The 22,942-nt window shown below is 38.7% G+C and overlaps 1 protein-coding gene across 2 annotated transcripts in view; it reads left to right on the top strand.

Moving 5' to 3' along the window:
* CBLB (Cbl proto-oncogene B) overlaps positions 1 to 22,942 on the top strand; it is a 248,643-nt gene that overhangs the window by 103,771 nt on the left and 121,930 nt on the right. For both annotated transcript variants that reach the window (XM_045286202.1, XM_004706383.4), the window contains exon 4: positions 1,234 to 1,380. In XM_045286202.1, the coding sequence (XP_045142137.1) occupies positions 1,234 to 1,380 (147 nt within the window). The remainder of the gene's footprint in view (positions 1 to 1,233; positions 1,381 to 22,942) is intronic.

Raw genomic sequence — 22,942 nt, 5'->3', positions numbered from 1 at the left:
TACATATTAACTTGCGGTTCCTAGTAAACAGGAAGTTGAAGGAAGCCCAGTTGTTGAAAGGTCATTGAGGGGCATTCAGTTTGCTTTCTGTCAGCTGTTCTGTAGGGCTCGTGCTGTTGCCATCGGGTAGATTCCGACGTAAGCCGACCCATATTCTTTGCAAGACGGTGCTCTTCCTGGAAGCCGACGACCACATCTTGTCCCTTGAAGTGACTGTTGACCGTGAACTAACTGACCTTTGGGCCAGCAGCTGCATACTTTAGCCACAGCCCCATCAGGACTCTTTCTTTGGTGTCTGGCACCACAAGTGTTGGCCGATGAACAAAACTATTGGAATGGCTGGATACCCTTTGGAAGTTTGAATCCTGTATTAAGCCATGTCAGAATTCCTAGAAATTTAGAGGGAAATTAGAGTCGAGGGAACTCTCTTGAATAATCTGTTGTGTATACTGTAACAACTTCTTTTCTAAAACATATTTGATCCTGGCTCTGCTCTTTGTAACCCTTGTTTTTCCCCATTCATTACAGCAGTAGCCTTTAACCAAAAAACATGTTTGAATTTTGTAAGGTGCTCCTAACACTTGCCCTTATCTTCTATCATTCATCACAAGATCCGATTTTTAGGGGACTGGCAAGTATACACGGAAAAGCTTTACCCATTGCTTCAGATGTCTCTTTATGCCCTGTTTCAAACACACTTTCCCACCTGTCTCGTGTCTTTCCCTCCGGTGCCCCGTCCTCTGCATCAAATGAGACATTATTCACAGCCTTACTGTTGGTTCCCACTTCTGCAAGCTCGTGCCTGCTGTTTCTGTCGTTTAAAACATGAGACCTGCTTCCCCTTACCGTGTTTCCTCTTGCTCCACTCTGACACTTTCATCCGTCAAGCAACAACTTACCTTTATCGTTCCGACTCTAAAGACAGGTTGTTCTTTACTCCCCCACTGCAGCTTTTATGTTTGCAACTCGTAATGAGTTATGACTTTTTAAGGTGTACATGCTTCCCATTAGTGAGATAAATGACATCACATTATTTATCTTATTTATTCCTATATTAAAGGACTACATGAATGAATAATAAAATAATCTGTTAGAAATATGAATGTACATTGTTTCTGTGGACATTGTATTTAGGGGCATAGTTGAGGGATTGGTGATCATTTTATTTGTTTTACTATTCCTTCCTGTTAACACATTAATTTTTGCCTTCATTTTCTCCTTTTGTATCTGCAGAAGAAATCTCACCAAACTCTCCCTCATCTTCAGTCACATGCTGGCAGAAATCAAAGCAATCTTTCCAAATGGTCAGTTCCAGGGAGATAACTTTCGTATCACTAAAGCAGATGCTGCTGAATTCTGGAGAAAGTTTTTTGGAGACAAGTAAGCAAAAGTTGTTTTCATTGTTTGGATATATATCTTTGAAAGGTAACCTAGTCTTACTTCCCTTTCTACATGGTGTACATTGTGCCTGTGTACATTTTGGGAATGTGCTTGAGTGTTATTGCTAAGGGCACTTTTTTTTTTTAATCATTTTATTGGGGGCTTGTACAACTCTTTTTTTTTAAAATCACTTTGTTAGGGGCTCATACAACTCATCACAATCTATACATACATCAATTGTGTAAAGCACATTTGTACATTCATTGCCCTCATCATTCTCAAAACATTTGCTCTCCACTTAAGCCCCCCGGCATCAGCTCCTCATTTTTACCCCTCCCTCCCCGCTCCCCCCTCCCTCATGAGCCCTTGATAATTTATAAATTATTATTTTGTCACATCTTGCCCTATCCAACATCTCCCTTCACCCACTTTTCTGTTGTCTGTCCCCCAGGGAGGAGGTCACATATAGTTCCTTGTAATCGGTTCCCCCTTTCCAACCAATCCTCCCTCTACCATCCCAGTATCGCCACTCACACCACTGGTCCTGAAGGGATCATCCACCCTGGATTCCCTGCGTTTCCAGTTCCCATCTGTACCAGTGTACATCCTCTGGTCCAGTCAGACTTGCAAGGTAGAATTGGGATCATGGTAGGGTGGGGGCGGGGAGGATTTAGAAACTAGAGGAAAGTTGTACTTTTCAGCGTTGCTACATCGCACCCTGACTGGCTCGTCTCCTCCCGAAAGCTAAGGGTCTTGGTAAGTGATTTTTCTGTTTAAGCACTGAAAGTAGGCCTCAGCATTGTAGAATTGAATAACTTTATACTATTTCAATGCAGTTATAACTTTATGCAGTGTTATTTTAGCAAGGATTCAGTTAAATAGTCTATATTTATGAGAAGCTGGTAATTTCTTGATTTTTGCCTAACTTCAAATTTTAATATTTGTGTGGTTTTAGTGAAATGTTACATAAAAAATGAGGTGAATATTAATGATATCTATTCTTGTTCAGTGACATTGGCTACATTTTTTGCAATGTGTCAACAGTCTCAATTCTTCTTTCTCTCTTTCAATTTAGCTGCCACTCCCCCCCTCCCCCAATCTTCTCACCCCTGCTTTAGAGTACATGTGGACTCATTTAGGTTAAGTCTCATATAGCATCTATTTCATGAGCTAATCTGTTGTGTATTTGAAAGGTTCAGCTCTGGGCATGGTTTATGTAAAACATGTTCAAGGATATCTCCAGGCAGTAAGTAGTCTTGGTGGCTTCTCTAGTCTTAACTGGTCCAGTTTAAGAATTTGCGTTTTATTGTGCCTTCTTCCCATTCTACCCCAGTCATCCCTCGTGTATGTGTGAGAATGGTCACCGGTGGTATCCAGGCACCATCTGGGTCCTCTGATCTCGAGACTGAGGTTCGTGTAAACTGTTAGTCTTAGACGGGCTTCTTCTTTGAGTTCTTGGTTTCTTTCGCTCTCATTTTCTTAGTTACCTAGAGACTAGTAGTTGAATATTAGAGTCCTACTTGCAAGCTTTTGAATTCCCCTGCGACGACTCACAAGCTAGGCTGTAGATCATAAAATTTGTGAACCATGTTCTGACAAGTACCTGAGTTGTCCCATGAGACTGTGGTTCTAAGACTTTAGTCAGTAAATCAATGACCAAGTTGTTTGGTTATGTCTAGGAATTAATTGCTCTCTGTACCCCCATGTGATACACACACACATATACATTTGCCTACAAATACACCATTTCAACAGCTGCATATACACAATATATATTCCCATGTACGTATATGAATACATAGCCTGGTGTGTAGCTTATACCCATGTTTTTTTGTTAATTGCTGTTACTGCAGTAACTATTGTTGTATTACAACTTTTACCCAAAATGCCCCTTATTTTTATGTATTTAGTGTCCTTGTGATCTTGGTCAGATTTGGCATATTTTCCCCACATTCTGTATTTACTGTGATCTACAAGGTCAATAGTTCGAAACCACCAGAAGCTCCAAGGGAGAAAGATGGGACTCTATACTCCTGTAAATAGTTAGCAGCCCCTGGAACTCACAGGGGCAGTGGTCCAGGTTCACTGTGAGGCAGGGTTGGCTTGATGGCAGCGAGTTTGGTTGGTTGTGGACTAACTAGAGACAGCCTCCCTGTCCTATCCACGTGAAACTTCATCTAGCGTCGTATGCACATAAACCACTTAAAGAAAATAAAGGACAGAAAGAAATGTGCATTCTCTAAATATAGCATAAATAACTTGCTATGCCGCTTTTAGGGAGGGGAATAGACTCATAGGAATCCGGGACTGTCTCCTGGAGGAGTGGTGTGTAAGCTTGGTTTGATCTGGAACTGAGGTGGGACAAAGGCCTTTGCGCTCTGATTCAGACGTTCCCTGTATTTTTGCACAGAAAATATAAGTGTGTGAACAAAATACAGAGATGAGGACGATTTTATGCTCTGGTGGTGACTCAGGATAAGCATTAAACTAGGAGCAGCAAGGTCAGTGGTTCAAACCCACCAGCACCTACAAAGAAGAAAGTTGGAAGCCCTGTATGGCATTTTGATGAGTTCAGATCGACTCAATGCCAGTGGGTTAGGAGGCATTAGATTATATAGTGGACGAAGTTTTCTCTCCCTCCTTTAGGTCCTTTCTTTCAGACAAATAATTACATGAGCTTGATGAATAATAACTGAATGTCTGAAGTCAGCATGTATTAAAAGAACCTTGCAAAATCTTGTTGAAATCTAGTTAGTTGAGCAAGAAACGTGTCTCAGAATGCAAATGCTTTCTTATCCTTAAAAAAAATCCCCTTTTGTTTGATAGCACACACGGAATACTCAGGCTACACTCTGAATAGTAAGAAGAAAGAGTGCTTGCTTACAGATTAACATTTAAAAAAATTTTTTTAAAGGTCTCTTAATCCTTAACTTAAAAAATAGTCACCTAAAGTGTTGGAATGCACTTTTAATGATTTTAGCATTTTTACAGATAATTAACTGTAACATGTCCCTTTTAATTAATTTTCACTTTTTATGTGTTATACTTACCTATAGTTGTCCCCATGATTAGAACATGTTTACATAGATTAATGTGCATTTTATTAGCTACATAACTTTCTTGGCTTAGAAAAGATTGAATCCTATTTCTCACTTTTTATTGTTGGAATTGACCCTAGAATAACTGGTTTCTACCACAACACATTCACCATGATCTGTAGGAACTAAAGAATGCAATACTATTATTAAAATTAATATGATATTCTATGTTTTCCAGAAACTTAGCTATTTGTACTGTTCCTATGTCCATTTACAAATTATTGATAATAATAATTAACATGTAATCCCAGTCTGAATATGCTAGATAAATATTTTGGAATGGTTGAATGCAGGGAAGGAATTACCAATGTCCAGGGGAAAGAACTGAGAGGATTTCATGCAGGTAAATTACTGTTGCACTAATACTGTGAGCCTAAAATACCACATTATTATTATTATTATTATTATTATTATAAGCATTATCTTAACAATTTTAAGAAAATCCTCATGTCAAATAGTTTGTGATATTGTTCTTTGAAAAATGAAAATTTGATGAGTTAAAAGTTCTACTGACTTGTTAAGAAAGTCACTAAATTATGGGAAGATTACTCATGTTTTTTAAATGGGGAGTTTGTTTTGTTGCCACCTTAAATTACAGAAAATTCAGCTTTTGAGGTATCTCTGTTGTTCTGTTTATAATATAAAGGGTCCAAAGTGTTTGTTCAACCTACGTGGTGAAAGCCCTGCTTAATCTAATCTTGAATTATTGATTAAATACTCTTTACTTTCGAAATTCTTTTTCAACTCTGTGCCCTGTTTTCAGACTTGAAAAAGCTGCTTAATTTGTCTTTAACATGTTTGTATTTGACATGAGAGCTAAATGCCAAGCTGGCGTTAGAATTTATACATACAAGTATGTCTATAATCATCAAAATGAGTATTTCTTTTGTTAGACCACTGGAGAGAGAATCTTTTTATTCTCCCTGGCTTTTTATTCACCTTGTAATATGAGAGTGCTTTATTGAATAAGTGAAAATGTGAATGAATGGTGTGACCTTTCAAACACACACTGCCATTGAGTCAGTGCCGACTCAGGGTGACCCTGTAGGACAGTACAGAAGTTCGCTTGTGGGTTTCCGAGCACGTAAGTCTTTATGGGAGTGGAAAACACTGTCTTTCTCCCAAAGCAGCTGGTGGTTTTGAACTGTTCACAGCCCACATTGTCACCACCACACCACCAGGACCCCGATTTCAAACAGTGGATGTCTTTTATTTCATTTACGCTCATTAGTATTAGTTTGTGTTTTCCCATAATTTATTTATTTCTCATATGGACGCATTCCTCTCATTTATCCTGCTACACAGTGAGACCAGGCAAGAATGCTTTTAAAATTGAAAACAACATTGTTTCCAAAAACAGAACTATTGAGAGGTTGGATCTGAATACATCCAAACAGATTGAGCTTTGTAAAGCAGCTCGTAATTTAGGTCTATTGTGATTATTATTACAAAAGAAAGAGTCAGCACGAAGAATATATTAGAGCTGAATTAACCCTGGGTGCAAGCTGTTGATCAAAGGATGTTGAAAAACTTCTAAAGGCAATTTTACAAATGAGATTGCATAAAAATGGAGAAGACAAGAAGCTTGATCCTTCCTATGCCTATTGTCTATTTCAGTCCTTTCCAACCTTTTAGAAGCGATGACAGAGCCCACCTTTCTGATCAGGGCCCAAGCCCAGCGATGGAGAGGCTCCAGCAGCCCTGTTGGTGGACACCGATTAGACTAGCTGACCGATGGGAGACCAGCCTGGTGCTCTGCCTCTGAAAAGTGAAACAGTGCTACTCAGAACCCATGGGATCACGTTGATCTGAAATACATTTGGTGGCAACTAGGGACAACACTGCTTGGCAAGGCACATTGGTTGGGGAACTCTGAATTTACTAGATTTCTTAATGCAGATTCACTGAGTCTTTCATAATTCAATACTGCTTTTGCTTTCTTGGTCTGTTAACACAAGGCATATATAGTAGAAACATCTAGGAAAAGATTAAGGGACATTATTGAATAAGTATGTTTCAGGAAGTTCTGGTAAGTAAAGCCAATAGCCAATTTAATCCAAGTAAGCTTTAGGAAATCTAACTCAAACTCACTACCATTGAGTTGATTCCAACTCATAGCAGCCCTATGAGGGTAGAACTGCCCCTGTGAGTTTTTGAGATTGTAAAAGTCTGACAGTTCTCCTTCGGAGTAGCTGGTGGTTTTGAACTGACGACTTTGTGGTTAGTAGCCCAATCCACTGTGCCACCAGGGCTCCTAAACTCTAGGAATGATAGCTTTTAATCCAGAAACATTAAGCATAACACTCACAAACTATAATACTTTCAGTTGAAAGACCCAAATGACACATTAATGTGATTGGGCAATCGTTTCACTAAATAATCAGGTCGTAGTTCTCAGGCTACTAATGTGAGGACCTCTTGATATTGAAGATAGTTAAACATGAATTTCCAGTGAAATTGAAATTCAACTAACACCATAGATTACAGCTTCTGAATCCTTTTATTCTTCCTGTCCCCTCCTCCTAACTTCCCTGGATTGCTGTGTCAGAGCCTTCTAATCGGGCTCCCTGTCTCCACACCTGCCTTCGCTAGGCGTTTTCTGTTCAGCTAGTGTGCTTCCTAAAACCAGAGCTTATCGTCTCAACCTTTTGCCTGAAATTCTCTGTGAATCCTTGTTGATTCTGGGTTAAAGACTAAAAATCTCATTAACATGTCAATCTTTAGGAACTGTCTTTTTTCAGCTTCATCCCTGCATTCAACTAATCTTCAAACAAACAAAAGAAAATACTCAATATATCTATTCCCTGAAGTACTTCTGTTTTCGCACCTCGGTATCTTTATTTCTCTAATTTGCATTAGTTGCATGGCAAGCTAGTCACCTATGCCCGCCGCCCGTCAGTGTTGTCTCTTGACCACCCTAATTTAAAGTGGATAGTTTTATGTGTCTAGGTACTTTACTCACATCTATCATATCAGATGCCAATGATTTGATCACATTAACTATACATCTGAATAGACTGTGCAGTTTCCTAGAAGACAGGTAGCTTCTCCCCCCACTTATAGCCCCCTCGGAGCCTGGCATATTTCTGAAATTTATGGGGACTAGTAAATGTTAACTATATCTGTGAATACTTAAATGCATGCATATGCATGAATGAATACTATCTATCTCCGCTCACAATTTGAATATATACAACTTGAAAATTTAGAGTCAGTTCATATTCCCTTGAACATGCTTAGTGTGCTCTAGCTGAAATAAGTAAAAATTAAATCCTTGATTTAAAATAGCAGAGGTTTCCTTAGGCAAAATATCGTATAGTGTAGGAAGTGTGAAAAGAAGAGAGAAGGAATCAGCATAGTTATTGTATCAAAATATATGGCTACTATGCTCAAATGTTGCTCCTTGCTAACATTTCATATTAAAACATTACGAAAAAGGCACACTATAATGGCAAACTGTGTGCTCAGTTATTTCACGTATGCCAGATCCGTTTTCAATATACCATATGTACTTGAGTATATGCCGAGTTTTTTCAGCACATTTTTAATGCAGTTTTTGTGGCTAAAATTAGGTGCCCTGGCTGATGTTCTGGTTGGCGTATACTCGATTATATATGGTAATCTTTAAACAGTCTTTAAATGGTAATGGACGAGTCCATTGAAGTGTCCATAAACATTGCATCAAGTGGTTGTGATGAAACGGGATGTGAGGACATGGATGTGGGTCTTGAACAGGTAAGCTCTCCTTTTGCTTACTTTTCCACAGGTAATACTAGACTTTGCATGAAGATAAAAGCAAATCCCATAATTATTTTTCTAAAGTTGTGTGCATCCATATGTACATGTAGGGTAGAAGGGACCGCTGCTTGACATAGGGGAGAAATAGTGCTTTGTTTACAGCCCTGTTCATTGTTTCTGCTCTTGATCTCCTGGGGAAGTGGTATGGACATTCTTGGGCTTCCTGTATATTCTTTTCACTTCTAACAGGAAAGGACAGTTGTTTTGTTTTTACTTTCCAGTGAACCACAGTTTTCTGACATATTAACTAGATCAGTTTTCTATCTAACCAAAGAAAAGGAACTTCAATATACTTAATAAAAGGAGGAGGTGCAGAATAGTGTTTTCAGCAGGAAGCGATGGCATTAGGAACTTTGGGAAGAGGGACAAATAGAGTTGAAATAGAACCCAAAAGCTAGTTAATGACTGTTACTATTTAGCTAATTTCCTTTCCGTCAAAGTACCTTTATATCTGTAGTGAAAATAATACTTCAGCATTTGTCATAGTGCCATTTGGTGCAACTCACTGTGCCAAGATCCTAGATGTTAAAGAAAAGGGGAAGAAAAACCAACAGAAAACCTGTAGTTTTCTACTGATAAGTATTCAAATGTAGGAAGTCAATTTACAAAGATGATAAGTATTTAAAACAGGTTCTGTGCAATTAGAGAAGGGCTGAAAGACTGTCACAAATGGTATGCTAATTGTTTACTTGAGGAGCTGGTATTTGAATTAGACGTGTTTGTATTTTTAAGAACATTTAAGAATTTATTTAGTTAAAAAAAAAAGAATTTATTTAGTAAGAAATGTAAGTGGTGACTGAATTGTGTATGGTGCTTATAGTTCAAAGAAAAAAGGTATGCAGTAACCTCAAGGTAATACACATGACTTTTTTTTTTAATCTTAATTTTTTTTTTTTACCATCCTCCTGTGTGCTTAACTTGAGTTGATTCGATGGAGTAGAAATTGCTCCCTCGGGTTGCTAACACTGTAAATCTTACAGAAGAATATTGCCACACCTTCTCTCTGTGAAGCAAATAGTGGTTCCATTAGCAACCAGACATTTCAGCCATGGTGCCACCAGAGCCCTTCCCTTGAGCCCTTCAGAAAGTGCCATCTGTCTCCGTGGAATCACGCCAGTGTAGATTCTGATCCTCAGCTTTCAAACGTGGTGTTTTCTAGAGCACTTTTGGAGGATAGGCCCAAGTTAACTGAGCTCAAGAACTTGTTTATAATCCAGAATCATGATTTTACTAACTTATAGTAATTAATGCAACTCTCAGATGCTGTGCCTTGTGTGTAAAAACACGTTATAGCCAGAACATTCTATAGTGTACGTGGAGCCAGAGGTGACGGTTTATGATCCATGACAGGCACTCCCTTAACTCACGGACTAGAACACCTGAAATTGTTGATTCTCTAAAATGATGTAAATGCTTCTGTTTCTGTCTTTAGTACTTTCTTATGTCAGCTATAATTTTAATTTTTATTCAGCGCTCTTACAGATATTATAACAATCCATATTTCAATTAGATCAAACATAAATGCACAAGTGCTACCACCATCAGTTTGAATACATTTTAATTCTTCTTGAACTCTTTGATATCAGCTCCCCATTATCCCTCCCCCCACCCTATCTTATTCCATATTTTTAAGTTGAACTGTACCACTCTTGTTCTTTGCACATGTGAGAGCAAGGTGAGGATCCACTGATAGAGTTTTAAGTAGGAATGTAGTCACAGTTGCATTTTAGATGCATCACTTATATTATCATTTGCATGGGTTTGAGGGGGTTTCTAAACCTGTTTGATTATATGCCCTTATTCTTATTACTGGAAACTTTTAAGCACAGCCTCCACCTATCCATCGATCCATTTATAGATATACATGTAAATTATAGACATCTTCTATACAAGTAAAGTACATTAATTCATGATAAAGATTAAAAGTAAAACATTTATATGATATAAAATTCAAATATAGTTTCACGATCTTTTATCTGGAGGAGAACCTCTCATGTGCTCATGTGCCTTAGATTCACTCGAATACATGCATTAGAGGAGAGATAATCTAGAGAGGTAGGAGATTAATGTCAAAAACTGGGTGATAGTGCCATTGTCTAAATTAAGAATCCCTTAATGTTCAGAATATGAAAATGAGTTTAATATAATCATTAGCAAGATGTGTTAAAAGGGAGGCAGGAATGAAATCTGATTCCATAATTTCTGATGATTAAGCAAGTGGTATTTGCCATTGAGATGGGGAATATAGGAAGAGGCGAGATTTGGCAAAACCAGATAACTGCTGTCAGACAGTTGAACAGTTTTGTGTACATAGATAAATTCAAGGAGAGTTACATATTAGAAGGTTGGATATTGTCTTAGGCTGGGTTCTCTAGTGAAGCAAAACCATTGAAGCTTAAACGTGTGTACAGAGATGAATTTATATTAAGAAAACAGCTCACACAATTGTAGAAACAAGTCGACGTCCTGGCACATCCCAAGTCTGTGGGTCCAATGTTAGGCTGCTGGCTTCTCCTGACTGAATAGCTTTGGGGATGAGTGGACCCCAGAGTGGCAGAAAGAGGGCAGGCTGGTGGGTGCAGAGTGGAATGAATGCAAGGCTCCCACGTGAGACTTGTTACTGCAGAGGTGAGTGAATCTAAGGTAGGTAGGTCAGATGGTGGGCATGTGACAACTCACAGGACTGACAGGTTGTTTCCTTCAGTCTAAAGAATCAGAGATGCAGATGCTGAATTCAGAACCCGCAAAAGACCACGCCAGATTGTCATGCAAGATTTTCTACACTGTCTGCTTTTATTGGAAACGGGCCATACCCGGCAGTTCCTCTTGGTTGATAAAGTGTTATATCTCACCCTAATCTTGTAACCGATTGACTGCTCATAGAGGATCTGATGATGTTGCTGACTACATTGTGTTAGATCACATCATGAGGTTAGTAGATGTTAACTGCCAAACCACCAAGAATCTTGGCCCAGTCAAGTTGACGTAAAATCTTCGCTATAAAAGATACCGTATATACTCATGTTTAAGCTGAGTTTTTCAGCACATTTTTAATGCACTTTTTGTGGTAAAATTAGGTGCCTTGGCTGATATTTGTGTCGGCTGATATTCGAGTATAGTCAAAAACTGCAGAAATCGTGCAGAATAGAGATAGAGATTTTAGAGGTACTATTCTAGTAATCAGAATTTGCATTTTATGAAAGCCTTTGGAATTTTTCTTGGCCTCATGAACTATTTACATTAAAAAATGCTGACGTTTAAAAATTTAATTTTATATGAAAACTTTACCCTTGGAGAAAATGAAAAGTTAGGCAAAATAATTAAATTCTGATAGGACTGCAACTGGCTGGACCTAGGTGGCAGTTCTCCCCTTTGAAAGTGATCACTTCCAATACATCACTGTATCTGTCTAGATCAATGCACTCATCTGTGTAGTTCTTGGATAGCCTCTAAATAGATAAGAAACGACTGGGCGAATGGTACCCCCGACAAAGAAGGTACAGTGAGCATGCTGAGGACAGCCCTGGAGGAATTTTTGTAAGTGAAGTATCCAGTAGTGAAAACGAAGGGTGTGGAGTAGTTGCCACAAAAGTAGGGGACACAAAAATGTGGGGGAGTGGGGTTTTCATGGAAACAAGAGGAAGGCGGGATTGAAAGAGCAGTGGACTAGGTAATAATAATAATGAACAGCCAAACCAGATACAGAATGGAAAGTTTTCATGAGCTGTAGTTGCAAAGTAGCATTTATTACCCATTTTTAATATTTTGCAATCTCACTTAACACCAAAACCCCAATAGAACTCAGAAAAACAGCCACTGAATCTGTGCTGACTCAAGAGCCCCTAGAGGATGGGTCGAGCTGTTCCTGTGAGGTTCTGAGATGTAAATGCTACTGGGAAGAGAAGGCCTGCCTTTCTCCCCAGGAGCTGAGGAGCTGCTGGTGGTTTCCAACCACCGACCTTTCAGTTAACCACTCAGCTCATAACCACGATGGCCACCAAGCTCCTCCTAAAACCCCAACAGGCTCCATGTTAAAAAAAAAAAAAGTAGGTACAATATTTTTCTGATGTGTAATAATGAAGTTAATTACTAAAGTTTTGAGAACATTTGTTTTTAACATCATTTAGAAACCTAATCTGTGCAGTGCCCTGCCTTAAAACAAAAAACTATTCAGACTTCTCTAGTCTGTAGTTGTAGTAAGGTCATTATATTGGATTTACTTCATTAACCAGGATATTGTAAAACTGTTTATATTCTCATCTCAGAACTTCTTATGCTTCTTTTCTTATCCCTGAATAGTTAATATTAGAGAAACCCGAGACTCAATACTTCTAAAGATGCTTTCATATATGGAATTGAATTTTAAACTACATTTTGTTAAAATTTTATTTTATTAAAAGATACACCATATATAAAATATGTAGAGAAGGAATTAATTTATTAGGTTGTATTTAGTAAGTGTGTCTGGATTCAAAGAGGCCCTGGATTTTAATCACTAGTTCATTTCTTTCTATAAAAGATTCTGCTACATTGAAAAGATTCAAATTGTTTCTCATTTGTTAACAGCTTTGGAACAGAGAACGTGGTGTGTGTGTGTGTGTGTGTGTGTGTGTGTTGTGCGCACAGGCGCCTGTGCTCATGTGCTGGTGTGGTTTGTTTTTGCACTACACTGTCAGAATTAGGGTTTAGGGAGCACAAGTGTAAGTAAGCGCAAGAAACTGGGGTTTGCAAGAAAATGTTGATGTTCTTTTGTGTTGCCCGTCTCCATATACTTTGTGTCTTTTGCTGCTACTCATGAAACTGGGATAGACTAACTTGTAATTCACCAGTAGCGCAGAATCTCATATCTGTACAGTTCATGCCCGTCTCGCCCCAATGAGGAAATAGCCTGATTTCTGTTCATAAAATTAATCGAAATTGCAAAGGCAAAGTTATAGAGCCACACATCAATCACACAACAAGAGGGAGATGAAATGTTGCAGAAGCCCCTTGGCAACAGTTCCCGAGAAACACTGTGGTGCCACAGCAGGAAAGGTTTATTTCTGCACTTTCTCAATCAACTCTCCCTTACATTTGCTTTCTCTTTCCCAACCTGTCGAGGTTTGGCGTTATGTTCAAGAATTGTATCCCCATCCGTGTCCAACTTCAGCCTGGGGATGACCACCTCGCCCAAGTGAGTGCCCCCGTGGACAGTTGTGCCATTGTCTTTTGCGTGGCACCCAGTCAGTGTAGGTGGCATGCTTCTTTCTGTGAACTTGGACAACCTGCTGAGTTGCTAGCCTTTGTTGTGCTCTCGAACCACCTGGACCTCATCATCCACGTGGATGAAATTGTGGTTCTTGCTGCAGTTGGAGATCACGAAGGGGTTGAACTTCATGGTGACCTGTACAATTCTGCAGACTCATCATCTTGTTCTGTCGGTGGAAACATTCTGTGACTTAATAGAACAACTCAAGTTTTAAAAAAAACCAATATAGGAATTTATATTTTATAAATCTGTTTCATAGTATATAGCTAATGTTTCACCTTTCTATCCTTTCTTATTTTGAATGTTAATTATTTTTTAAGAGCTAGTAGGAACAAAAATCATAATTATTTCCATCTAGAGGTCTGTTTTTTCTTTGTTATTCTGCATTTCTTAGTAGTCTCTTATTAAAGGCCATTTTAAGGGATTTTAGACATATCAGTATAGGGAGCCCTGGTGTGTCGTGATTACATCTTGGTCTGCAGTCTGAAAGGTCAGCAGTTCAAAACTAGCAAGCGCTCCTTGGAAAAAGATGGGGCTTTCTGGCTGTGTGAACAGTTACAGTCTTGGAAAGTCACAGGGCAATTCGACCCAGTCTTATAGAGTTGCTTTGATGAGTCAGCATTGATTCTATAGCAATGAGGGTGTTTTGTTCTTGTTTGGAGGGATGGGGATCATTAGACATAGCAATATATAATTCCCATGTGACAGATGGTAGCTGTCTCCGTTTTCTCTTGTTTATATTTTATTTCAATATCTAGCAGACTTAACCTTATTGGCCTTCTTAAAGAGATGTATGAGAAATTGTGTCTTATTGCTGAGTTAGTTGCTTGTTAAAACAGCCTGGGCTATTCGTGCCCAAGAGAAAATTATTTTAAAGCCTACTTGAGACTTCCTGTAACAAAGGTTTATAATGTGGGGTATAAGACAATAATAAAAACCAAATCCACTGCCATTGAGTCTGTTCTGACTCACAGATACCTTATGTAGGGTTTCTGAGTCTAAGCCCTGACAGGAGCGGGCAGCCGGATCTTTTCCCGTGGAGAGCAACTGGTGGTTTAGAACTTGTGGTGAATAGTCCCATGCGTATCTACAGCACTGCCAGTGGTCCCTCTGTTTTTGCGTATATTCTATTTTATTCATTTAGTATAACCTCCATAGATCAAAGACATTTTCCCCTGGCTCATGTGCTGTTATGTGTACTGTGGCTCATGAATGTACTAAGGATCATCGTACTCTCAGGGAAAATGCACAGAACAGTGGTGCTTTAGGAAGGAAAGAGTGAATGTGCATTCTTAAAGCATGGACTGTATTCGCAGATTTTCTTTCTTGCGCTTTCCAGTAGTAAACTTTTGTACTTTTAATCTAGAAACTAAATCTTAAGATGCACAAAGTAATTTTATGGCTATTGTAAATTTAATCTTTGTTGTGTTCAGAAGTAGAGACAGAACCCTGGTGTTGTAGTGAGTACACATGGGGCTGCCACCGGTAAGAACAGCTGTAAGACTCCACTCATGACTGTTCCAGAGAAGGATGAGGCCTTCTCAAGGCTCCCCAAAGACTTACAGCTTCAGGAACCCACAAGAGCAGCTCTGCCCTCGCCTACAAGGCTGATGATATTGGTCAGAATGGACGCAATGGCAGTGAGTTATATTCAAAAATTAGGATATGAGGTTAACTATTAGAAATCATAAAATGTAATGCATAGACGGGGTTACTGCGAAAATCAAGTATAATCTTAAAGAGGATATTTTCCTTGTTTACTTGTTATGACTCTAGATTTAAGTTTCAGAATGGAACAAATGAATGACACTCTTGTACTATATAGAGAAATAATATTCGTCTACATTGTAAACGAAATAGTATAAAGCACCCCCCTCAATTACCTAGCTTTTTAAAAAAAATTTTACTTCATTTGTTTTTTTTAATCATTTTATTGGGGGCTCATACAACTCTTATCACAGTCCATATGTACATCAATTGTGTAAAGCACATTTGGACATTTGTTGCCCTTATCATTCTCAAAACATTTGCTCTCCACCTAGCTTTTTTTTATTTATTTAATCTCTCTCTCAGAACTAGGATTATTAATTTATTGGGAAGGATAGACAGATTGAAGTACACTGCGTTTGGTAACCATAGTTACCATTCTAAGTTGTCGTAAGGCTCCCTGTGTGTTTTCGATGCGTTTTCTGTGGGTTGCTGGAAAACAGTTGTTTTTACTTCATGAAACAGTAGTGATAATCTGCTAAGAAATTGCTACTAAGTCTGGCTGGACCAGAGGATGTACACTGGTACAGATAGGAACTGGAAATACAGGGGATCCAGGGCGGATGAGCCCTACAGGACCAGTGGTGTGAGTGGCGATACTGGGAGGGTAGAGGGAGAATGGGTAGGAAAGAGGGAACCGATTACATGGAACTGTATGTGACCTCCTCCCTGGGGGACGGACAACCGAAAAGTGGGTGAAGGGAGACGTCAGACAGGGCAAGATATGACAAAATACCAATTTATAAATTATCAGGGGCTCGTGAGGGATGGGGGAGTGGGGAGGGAGGGGGAAAATGAGGACCTAATGTTGGGGGGTTAAGTGAAGAGGAAATGTTTTGAGAATGATGAGGGCAATGAATGTACGGGTGTGCTTTACACAATTGATTTGTTGATGGATGGTGATAAGAGTTTTATGAGCCCCTAATAAAATGATTAAAAAAAAAGAGAAATTGCTACTATTGGATGCTCCAAGGAATACTCATCAAAGAACCCAAAATATTGTATTTAAGTAATAAATGTGAATAAACTATCAACAGACTATAGGAATCATACCACTAATGCTTTGTGTTTATAATAAAATAATACATCTATTACTTACAAGTGCCCTATGATTTTTCTGAAGAAAGCTGGCCCTGACCTTTAAAGGTAATGACATCTAATGTATTTTATTGATTCAAGTGAATTTTAGATATAGTTCAGATAACAATTTAAAAACAGGAATTGGTAAAATGAATGAGATTATATATTTAAGGTCAAAATGGCATTTTATATCTCTGAGCAATAATTTATTTTAATTAACTGTAACCACCTATACTTCTCTGCCTTAATTACTGTAAAATGTATACACTTGTCAGTGTTATACTTTAGTTGTCTTGGTTATTCTTAGCTCTGCATTTCCTGTAAATTTAGATGCAGTTTATCAACTTCTATTAAAAATGTCTAATGAGATCTTCTATAGGGATTATATTGAATCTATAGATCAATTTGTGGAGAATTGATATCTTTGCAGTTTTGAGGAAGTATTTATATCTTTTAATCTGACTGAGGATGTGTGTATTTCTAATGTATCCTTGCACATATTTTGTTGCCTTTGTTTTTGTTTAATATTTTTAGATGCCATTGTGAAAGTTAGTACTTTTTAAAGTTCATGTTCTACTTGTGTATTGCTGCCTTTTAGGAATTTAGCTAATTGATTGTTAAGTACTATCACGTTGGTTCCGACCCGTCGCAGACGTATGCACAACAGAATGAAACACTGCACACGCAGGGACCATCCTAGCCACTGTTCCTATGCCTGTGCCCCTTGTTGCAGCCATGGTGTCCACCCCGCTCATTGATGGCCTTCCTCTGTTTTCACCGACCCACCACTTCATCGTGATGTCCTTCTGCAGGGACTGGTCTCTCCGGACAATATGTCCAAAGTATGTAGGACGAAGTCTTGCCATCCTTGCCTCTAAAGAGCATTCTGGCCCTACTTCTTCCAAGACAGATCGGTTTGTCCTTTTCTCAGTACTTGATACTTTCCATTTTCTTCTCTGCCTATGATGTATTGAATTCAATACATCAATTTTTCTTTCGTTTTTCTTATTAAATGTACAACTTTCACATGCATATGACTCAATGGAAAGTGCCATGGCTTGGGTAAGGCCCACCTCAATCCTCAAAGTGACATCCTTGCTTTTCAACACTCTAAAGAGGTCTTGTGATCTCTTGACCGCTGCCTCCATGAACAAACACTTCCTTGTGGACCCAAGGAAGACCAAGTCCTTGAAAATCTTAACCTTTTCTCCATTTGTCACGGTCTTACCTATCGGCCCGGTTGTGAGGATTTTAGTCTTCCTGACATTGAGTTTTCATCCCTACTGAAGACTACAGGCCTTGATCTACATCAGCCAGTGCTTCAAGTCCTCCTCCGTTTTAGCAAACAAGTTTGTGTGATTGGCAAAGCACAGGTTGTTTATAAGCTGTCCTCCAACCTCGATGCCCTTCTTCTTGATAAAAGCCGGCGTCCCTGATGATTTGCTCGGCATACAGGTTGAGTAAGTATGGTGAGAAGATACAACCCTAACACCCACCTCTCTTGATTTTAAACTCCTGTTCATGTAATTGCCTCTTGAGCTTTCTGTTGGGTCACCTTTCTTTGGAATGGGCACAAATGTGGTTCTCTTTTAATCACTTGGCAAAGTAGCTGTCTTACAAATTTCCTGGTCTAGAGGAGTGAGTGCTTCTAATGCTTCATCAGCTTGCTGAAACATTTCAGTTGGCATTCTATCAATTCCTGCAGCCTTGTTTCCGATTAATGCGTTCTGTGCTTGAATCTCTTCCTTCAGCACTATTGGTTCTGCTCAGCTGCTGCTTCCTGAGATGGTGGACTGTCAACCAGTTCCTTCTGGGTCAGTGAGGAATATAGCAGGGCCTTGTAGCAGGGCTTTCTATCCAGCAACCCTGTTGATTGTTAAATGTCTTATTATTTCCCCTAGTTTAATCTTTAATTTCTTTTTGGTCTCCTATATATGCTGCTACATGCAAAATCTATGCTAATTAATATTTTTTTACTTTTTCTGTGATATATTTTAAAGCACGTTTAAGAATACATTTTACTCCTTTAATGCATTCAATCTACTAGAAGTGTAGAATTAATGACCATACATATTTTTGGAAAATAAAAATCATAATTTCACCCAAATCTTGTTAACACTACTTAAAGTTTGTGTTGCTCTCTCTAGGCATTGTACATGGTTGTAAACTATGTAGATCTTAGAGGACAGGCGATTTTAAAAATGCTAAAATAATATACTTTTCCTTGGCTGTGAATGTTTTCTAAATAATTTTAATGATGAATACTCCAAACTCTGGATGTACTATAGTACGTCCTGTTATTGCTATGTGTAAATATATATACATATATATGGGGTTGGCATCGGAGGATCTCCTGCTATGCAATGGGGAAGGGAGAAATCAAACTCCACATCAGTAACGCCTAATGCCGCTTTCTATGAGATGGATCTCAGACTTGTCCCTCCGAAGTTGCACTTTCCGCACTTCACTTGAGTTTTGTAATTCATTGCAGTGGTAGCACAGAACACACAGACAGTGCTCATGATGATAGGGTCTACTAGACCTGCTGACAGGTGAGGGATGCTCAGGATGCGGTTGTTCAGTTAGAACAGTTTCTTCTCTGCCGAGCCTGCAGTCAGGATGCTCTTGTGCCCTTAGCCACTTGGCCTGACCTCTGCCTTACTCAAACAGTGTCACAAAACTTATGGGGTTTTCAGTAAATGGCCGGGGGCATGCCATGCTGCTGTAAGCCTCCATACCAGCTGCTTGGATCAGTAAGCCTAGCTCCTCCTATTAGTGTCCCAGAGACACCGCACTCCACAAGCCAGACTCCTGCCCCAAAGAACTTCAGCATTACTTGCTCTTCAACTGGCACGTCCACTGGTACATAATGGTTTTGAATAATTTACCCTTATAAACTACACACCATTATGAGACTTGTAGAAAAGTCTTTACATTGTAGTGCACATCTTTTCTTAAGGAAATTTTCTCAGAAATGAGAAATTCCCAGGAGGAGGCTTTCTGGGTTTTTAATATGCTTCAAAATTGTCTTCCTGGGATGCTATGTAAATTCTTATTCACACCAGAAGTAGACAAAAGTTCTTGTTTCCAAACACCTTCATCTTTTTTTATATTCACACCATTGTTAAGTGGGATGTTTTGGTTTGGCACACCTTTAAGTACCGGGCTGCCAAATCAAAGGTCAAAGGTTTAAATCTATGAGCTGTTCTGCAGGAGAAAGATGCGGCAGTCTGTTTCCTTGAAGATTCCAGCCAGGAAAACTCAATGGAGTAGTTCTCCTCCATCTTACAGGGTGACTGTTAGTTGGAATGAGTATTGCCATGTACAAGTTAGTTTCTTGAAAATATTTTCCCTTAAAATAAAAACTATCATTATATTTTCTATCTTCTATTCCTTTCACTGCCATCTTCAAAAATGACTTATGGACACCCTTTTCAATGTTTTTGTATATGAAGTCGTTCTGATTTCCTGTACTTTTTAAAGTCTTTAAAATTTAGTTGCTCTTATTTTGGGTAAATGGATTAAGACCCATTAGTTATAACATAGGCATAAGTTCATTTCTCAATACATTCCATGTCAAGATCTTTCACTTTTCAAATTACCCAAAGATTTATTTATTAATGTTAGCATAGTTAAAGCTCTATATTTCTTCTCCGATGAAACACTTCTGTGTTCCCTGGACACAATCTAATTTAACTGCATAATTTTTAACCTTGTAACTCATCTGCCTTTGGCAAAGGTGAGTAAAAAACCATCAGTGTCATCAAGGCATCCATGGGGTTCCCACGTGACATACATCTTTTTATGTATGATAGCACTAGAGCAATGGTTCTCAACCTTCCTAATGCCATGACCCTTTCATACAGTTCCTCATGTTGTGGGGACCCCCCAACCATACAATTATTTTCATTGCTACTGCATCTCTGTAAGTTTGTGACTGTTATGAATTGTAATAAAAATATCTGATATGCAGGATCTATTAGGCGACCCCTGTGAAATGGTTGTTAGACCCCCAAAGGGGTGGTGACCCACTGGTTGAGAACCGCTGCACAAGTGCATTGCCAGCCATTGTAGTTATGTTTCTTTCCACTTATCTTTGACTTCCCTTTGGGTGGGATCTCTTAGGTATTTTTCTGTTCTGCACCCAGCATAATGCTTGCCACATAGAGGGTCTCTTTATAGTCTCCCTATGCCTCAGTTTCCTCATCGGTATTGCCTCATTGTGTTACTATGGTGAATACCAACCATGCATATGATGCACTTGGGGATTGGAAAATAGTGAGCAGCCAATATGTAGCCATTTATCTTTGCCCCAAGTCTGAATCTATCGTCTGTTGCCATCCAAATCAATTCAGAATCAGTGTAATCTTAGGTGTTGTCAACTAGAACTCAACTCTCTAAGGCTTTCTGTGGCTATTTTTTCACAAATAGATTTCTAGGCCTTTCTTTTGAAGTGCCCCGGGTAGACTTGAACTGTCAACCCTTTGGTGAACAGCCAAGCCTGTTAAGTGTTTATCTTGCCCAACACTCCACTGGAAGTCTAATCGTCTGAAAATCCGATCATTATTACCAGGGCCTGTGGGTCATGAATTGCATAATTTGTGTGGAGTGATATTTTATTTTCATTTAATTATAGTGGTTATGTAATTGAAAGTAAAAAGCCAAATAGAATAAAATACTTTTGTGGGAATGTTCATAGTCTATTTTCTTTATTTTTCCCTATTCCTTTAGCCCTCTTATTTCTCTGGGTATTTGTCAGCACACAGAAGTTTCTTTGTTTTAAAATATATCAATATTTTCCTCTCACTTGCTCTGAGGGGGAATGGTTAGTAGAAACTACCACTGTGTTGTTGGTGCAGTTTAATCAGAGGTGCAGAAATCCATTCTCTCCCATTTCTTTTATCCTCATGCATGTTGGGAAAGACTGTGACAGCAATTTGTAATTTTTTGGTGGAAATTTTACAGCCTTAACATAATGTTTTTTTGGAAGAAGCTTTATTATTTTCAGAATTCATGACACGTTATTTTTATTCTTTAAGCATGAAACACCCCCACCCCCCCACCCCCGAATCCTGTGGTGTGTATGTGCTCATGTCATCTACACACCACCTCCCACTTTGACACCTTCTCTGTGGTGAGTGGTTTACTCAGCTGATCAAAGCAGGGATAACTGCTAAACACACTTTTGAATACATGTTCATCAAATAACACCTTTTCTTCCTAATACCTACTACCACCACCCAACAAACCCACCAACTGCTTTTGAGTCAGTGCTTAATTACTGCCCTTAACGATGATTGCAGCGAATGCCTGTTTGGACATAGATTTATCAAAGGCGAACTGAGAGAGTCTCGTTTATACAATTATTGTGGAAATGTGGTGTGTCCCTTTGTAAACAATTATCTGTAATGGTATATTAGAGTACAATTTTACAAGTCCATACATTTTTGTAGTTTTCTTTGAGAAACCTTTGTTTACCCAAAGGAGTTGTGAATTGCATGTACCTTAATTCGGAGCAGGGATTATCTTTATTACAGATATTTAGGCAGTGCATATACTTTCTATAGTTCATGCACAGAAGAAACTCTCTTTATGTGTTCCATAAAAGGATAAAATTGTCAGTTTTTAAATAATTAAATCTTCAGGTATAATGATTTTTGTTTACTTTGAATATTGTGCTCCTTTTGTTTCTGAAACTATAATTTGGAAACAACAACAAAAAATGTGCTCCTCAGGTACTATGTTAATCACTTCAGATAAGCTTGGCATAATTACATGTCTACCCTTCTAATTATAAACTTGTAACATTCGAATATTATTAATGGTTTTCCTTGTTCATTGAAGATGACAGCACTTTGTTAGCCTTAATCAGAGACTGACGTGGATTTTTCTAAATGGCATCTGATGCGGTGTCTGTCTTCAGTGCTCTGTGGTTTCCTGTTTTGCTTTGTTTTTTCATACAGAGAGAAAAACTTTCTGCAGTATTAATCCTCATATACTTTAAACATTTTACAAGGCTACATAAAGTATAACATTTCCTATGAATACAAAATAGTCCTATAAGTATGCCTGAATATTCAACTTGCCACAGCTCACCTCCGCCAGATCTAAACTACACCGGGCCTTCCTGTGCATTCCGTCAACCCTATAGACCTCCTCATCCATTCTTTAGCCTGTGTCTTACTTCTCCATCGAAACTAGGTGTTCTTCAAGGACATGGATGGTATCATATATTTCCATAGTTATGCAAATTACCCCACAGTACCTTGCTTTTAGCAGTTAATAAACGCAGCAAGTCTATCCGTGGTTCTCAAAATATGATCCCCAGACCCGCAACATCAGTCAGCATCACTAGGAAACTTAATAGAAATTTTCATTCTCAGGCTCCATCCAGTCTTACTGAATCAGATTACCTAGGATTATATCTCAATAACCTCTGTAGATAGCTATTGAAAGAATATGAAAGTTGTACATTATGGTGATTCTTCTCTGAGAAGATTGCCAGCGGAGGAGGGTCAGCCACATACACTTCATCCAGTCAAGCCTGTCTTTTATTTGTCAAGAGATATTA

The sequence above is a fragment of the Echinops telfairi genome, unplaced genomic scaffold, assembly GCF_000313985.2.
Source record: "Echinops telfairi isolate 266 unplaced genomic scaffold, ASM31398v2 ScPeMD7_6;HRSCAF=24_0, whole genome shotgun sequence".
NCBI classification, from domain to species: domain Eukaryota; kingdom Metazoa; phylum Chordata; class Mammalia; order Afrosoricida; family Tenrecidae; genus Echinops; species Echinops telfairi.
This window is presented reverse-complemented; position numbering and strand designations above follow the sequence as displayed.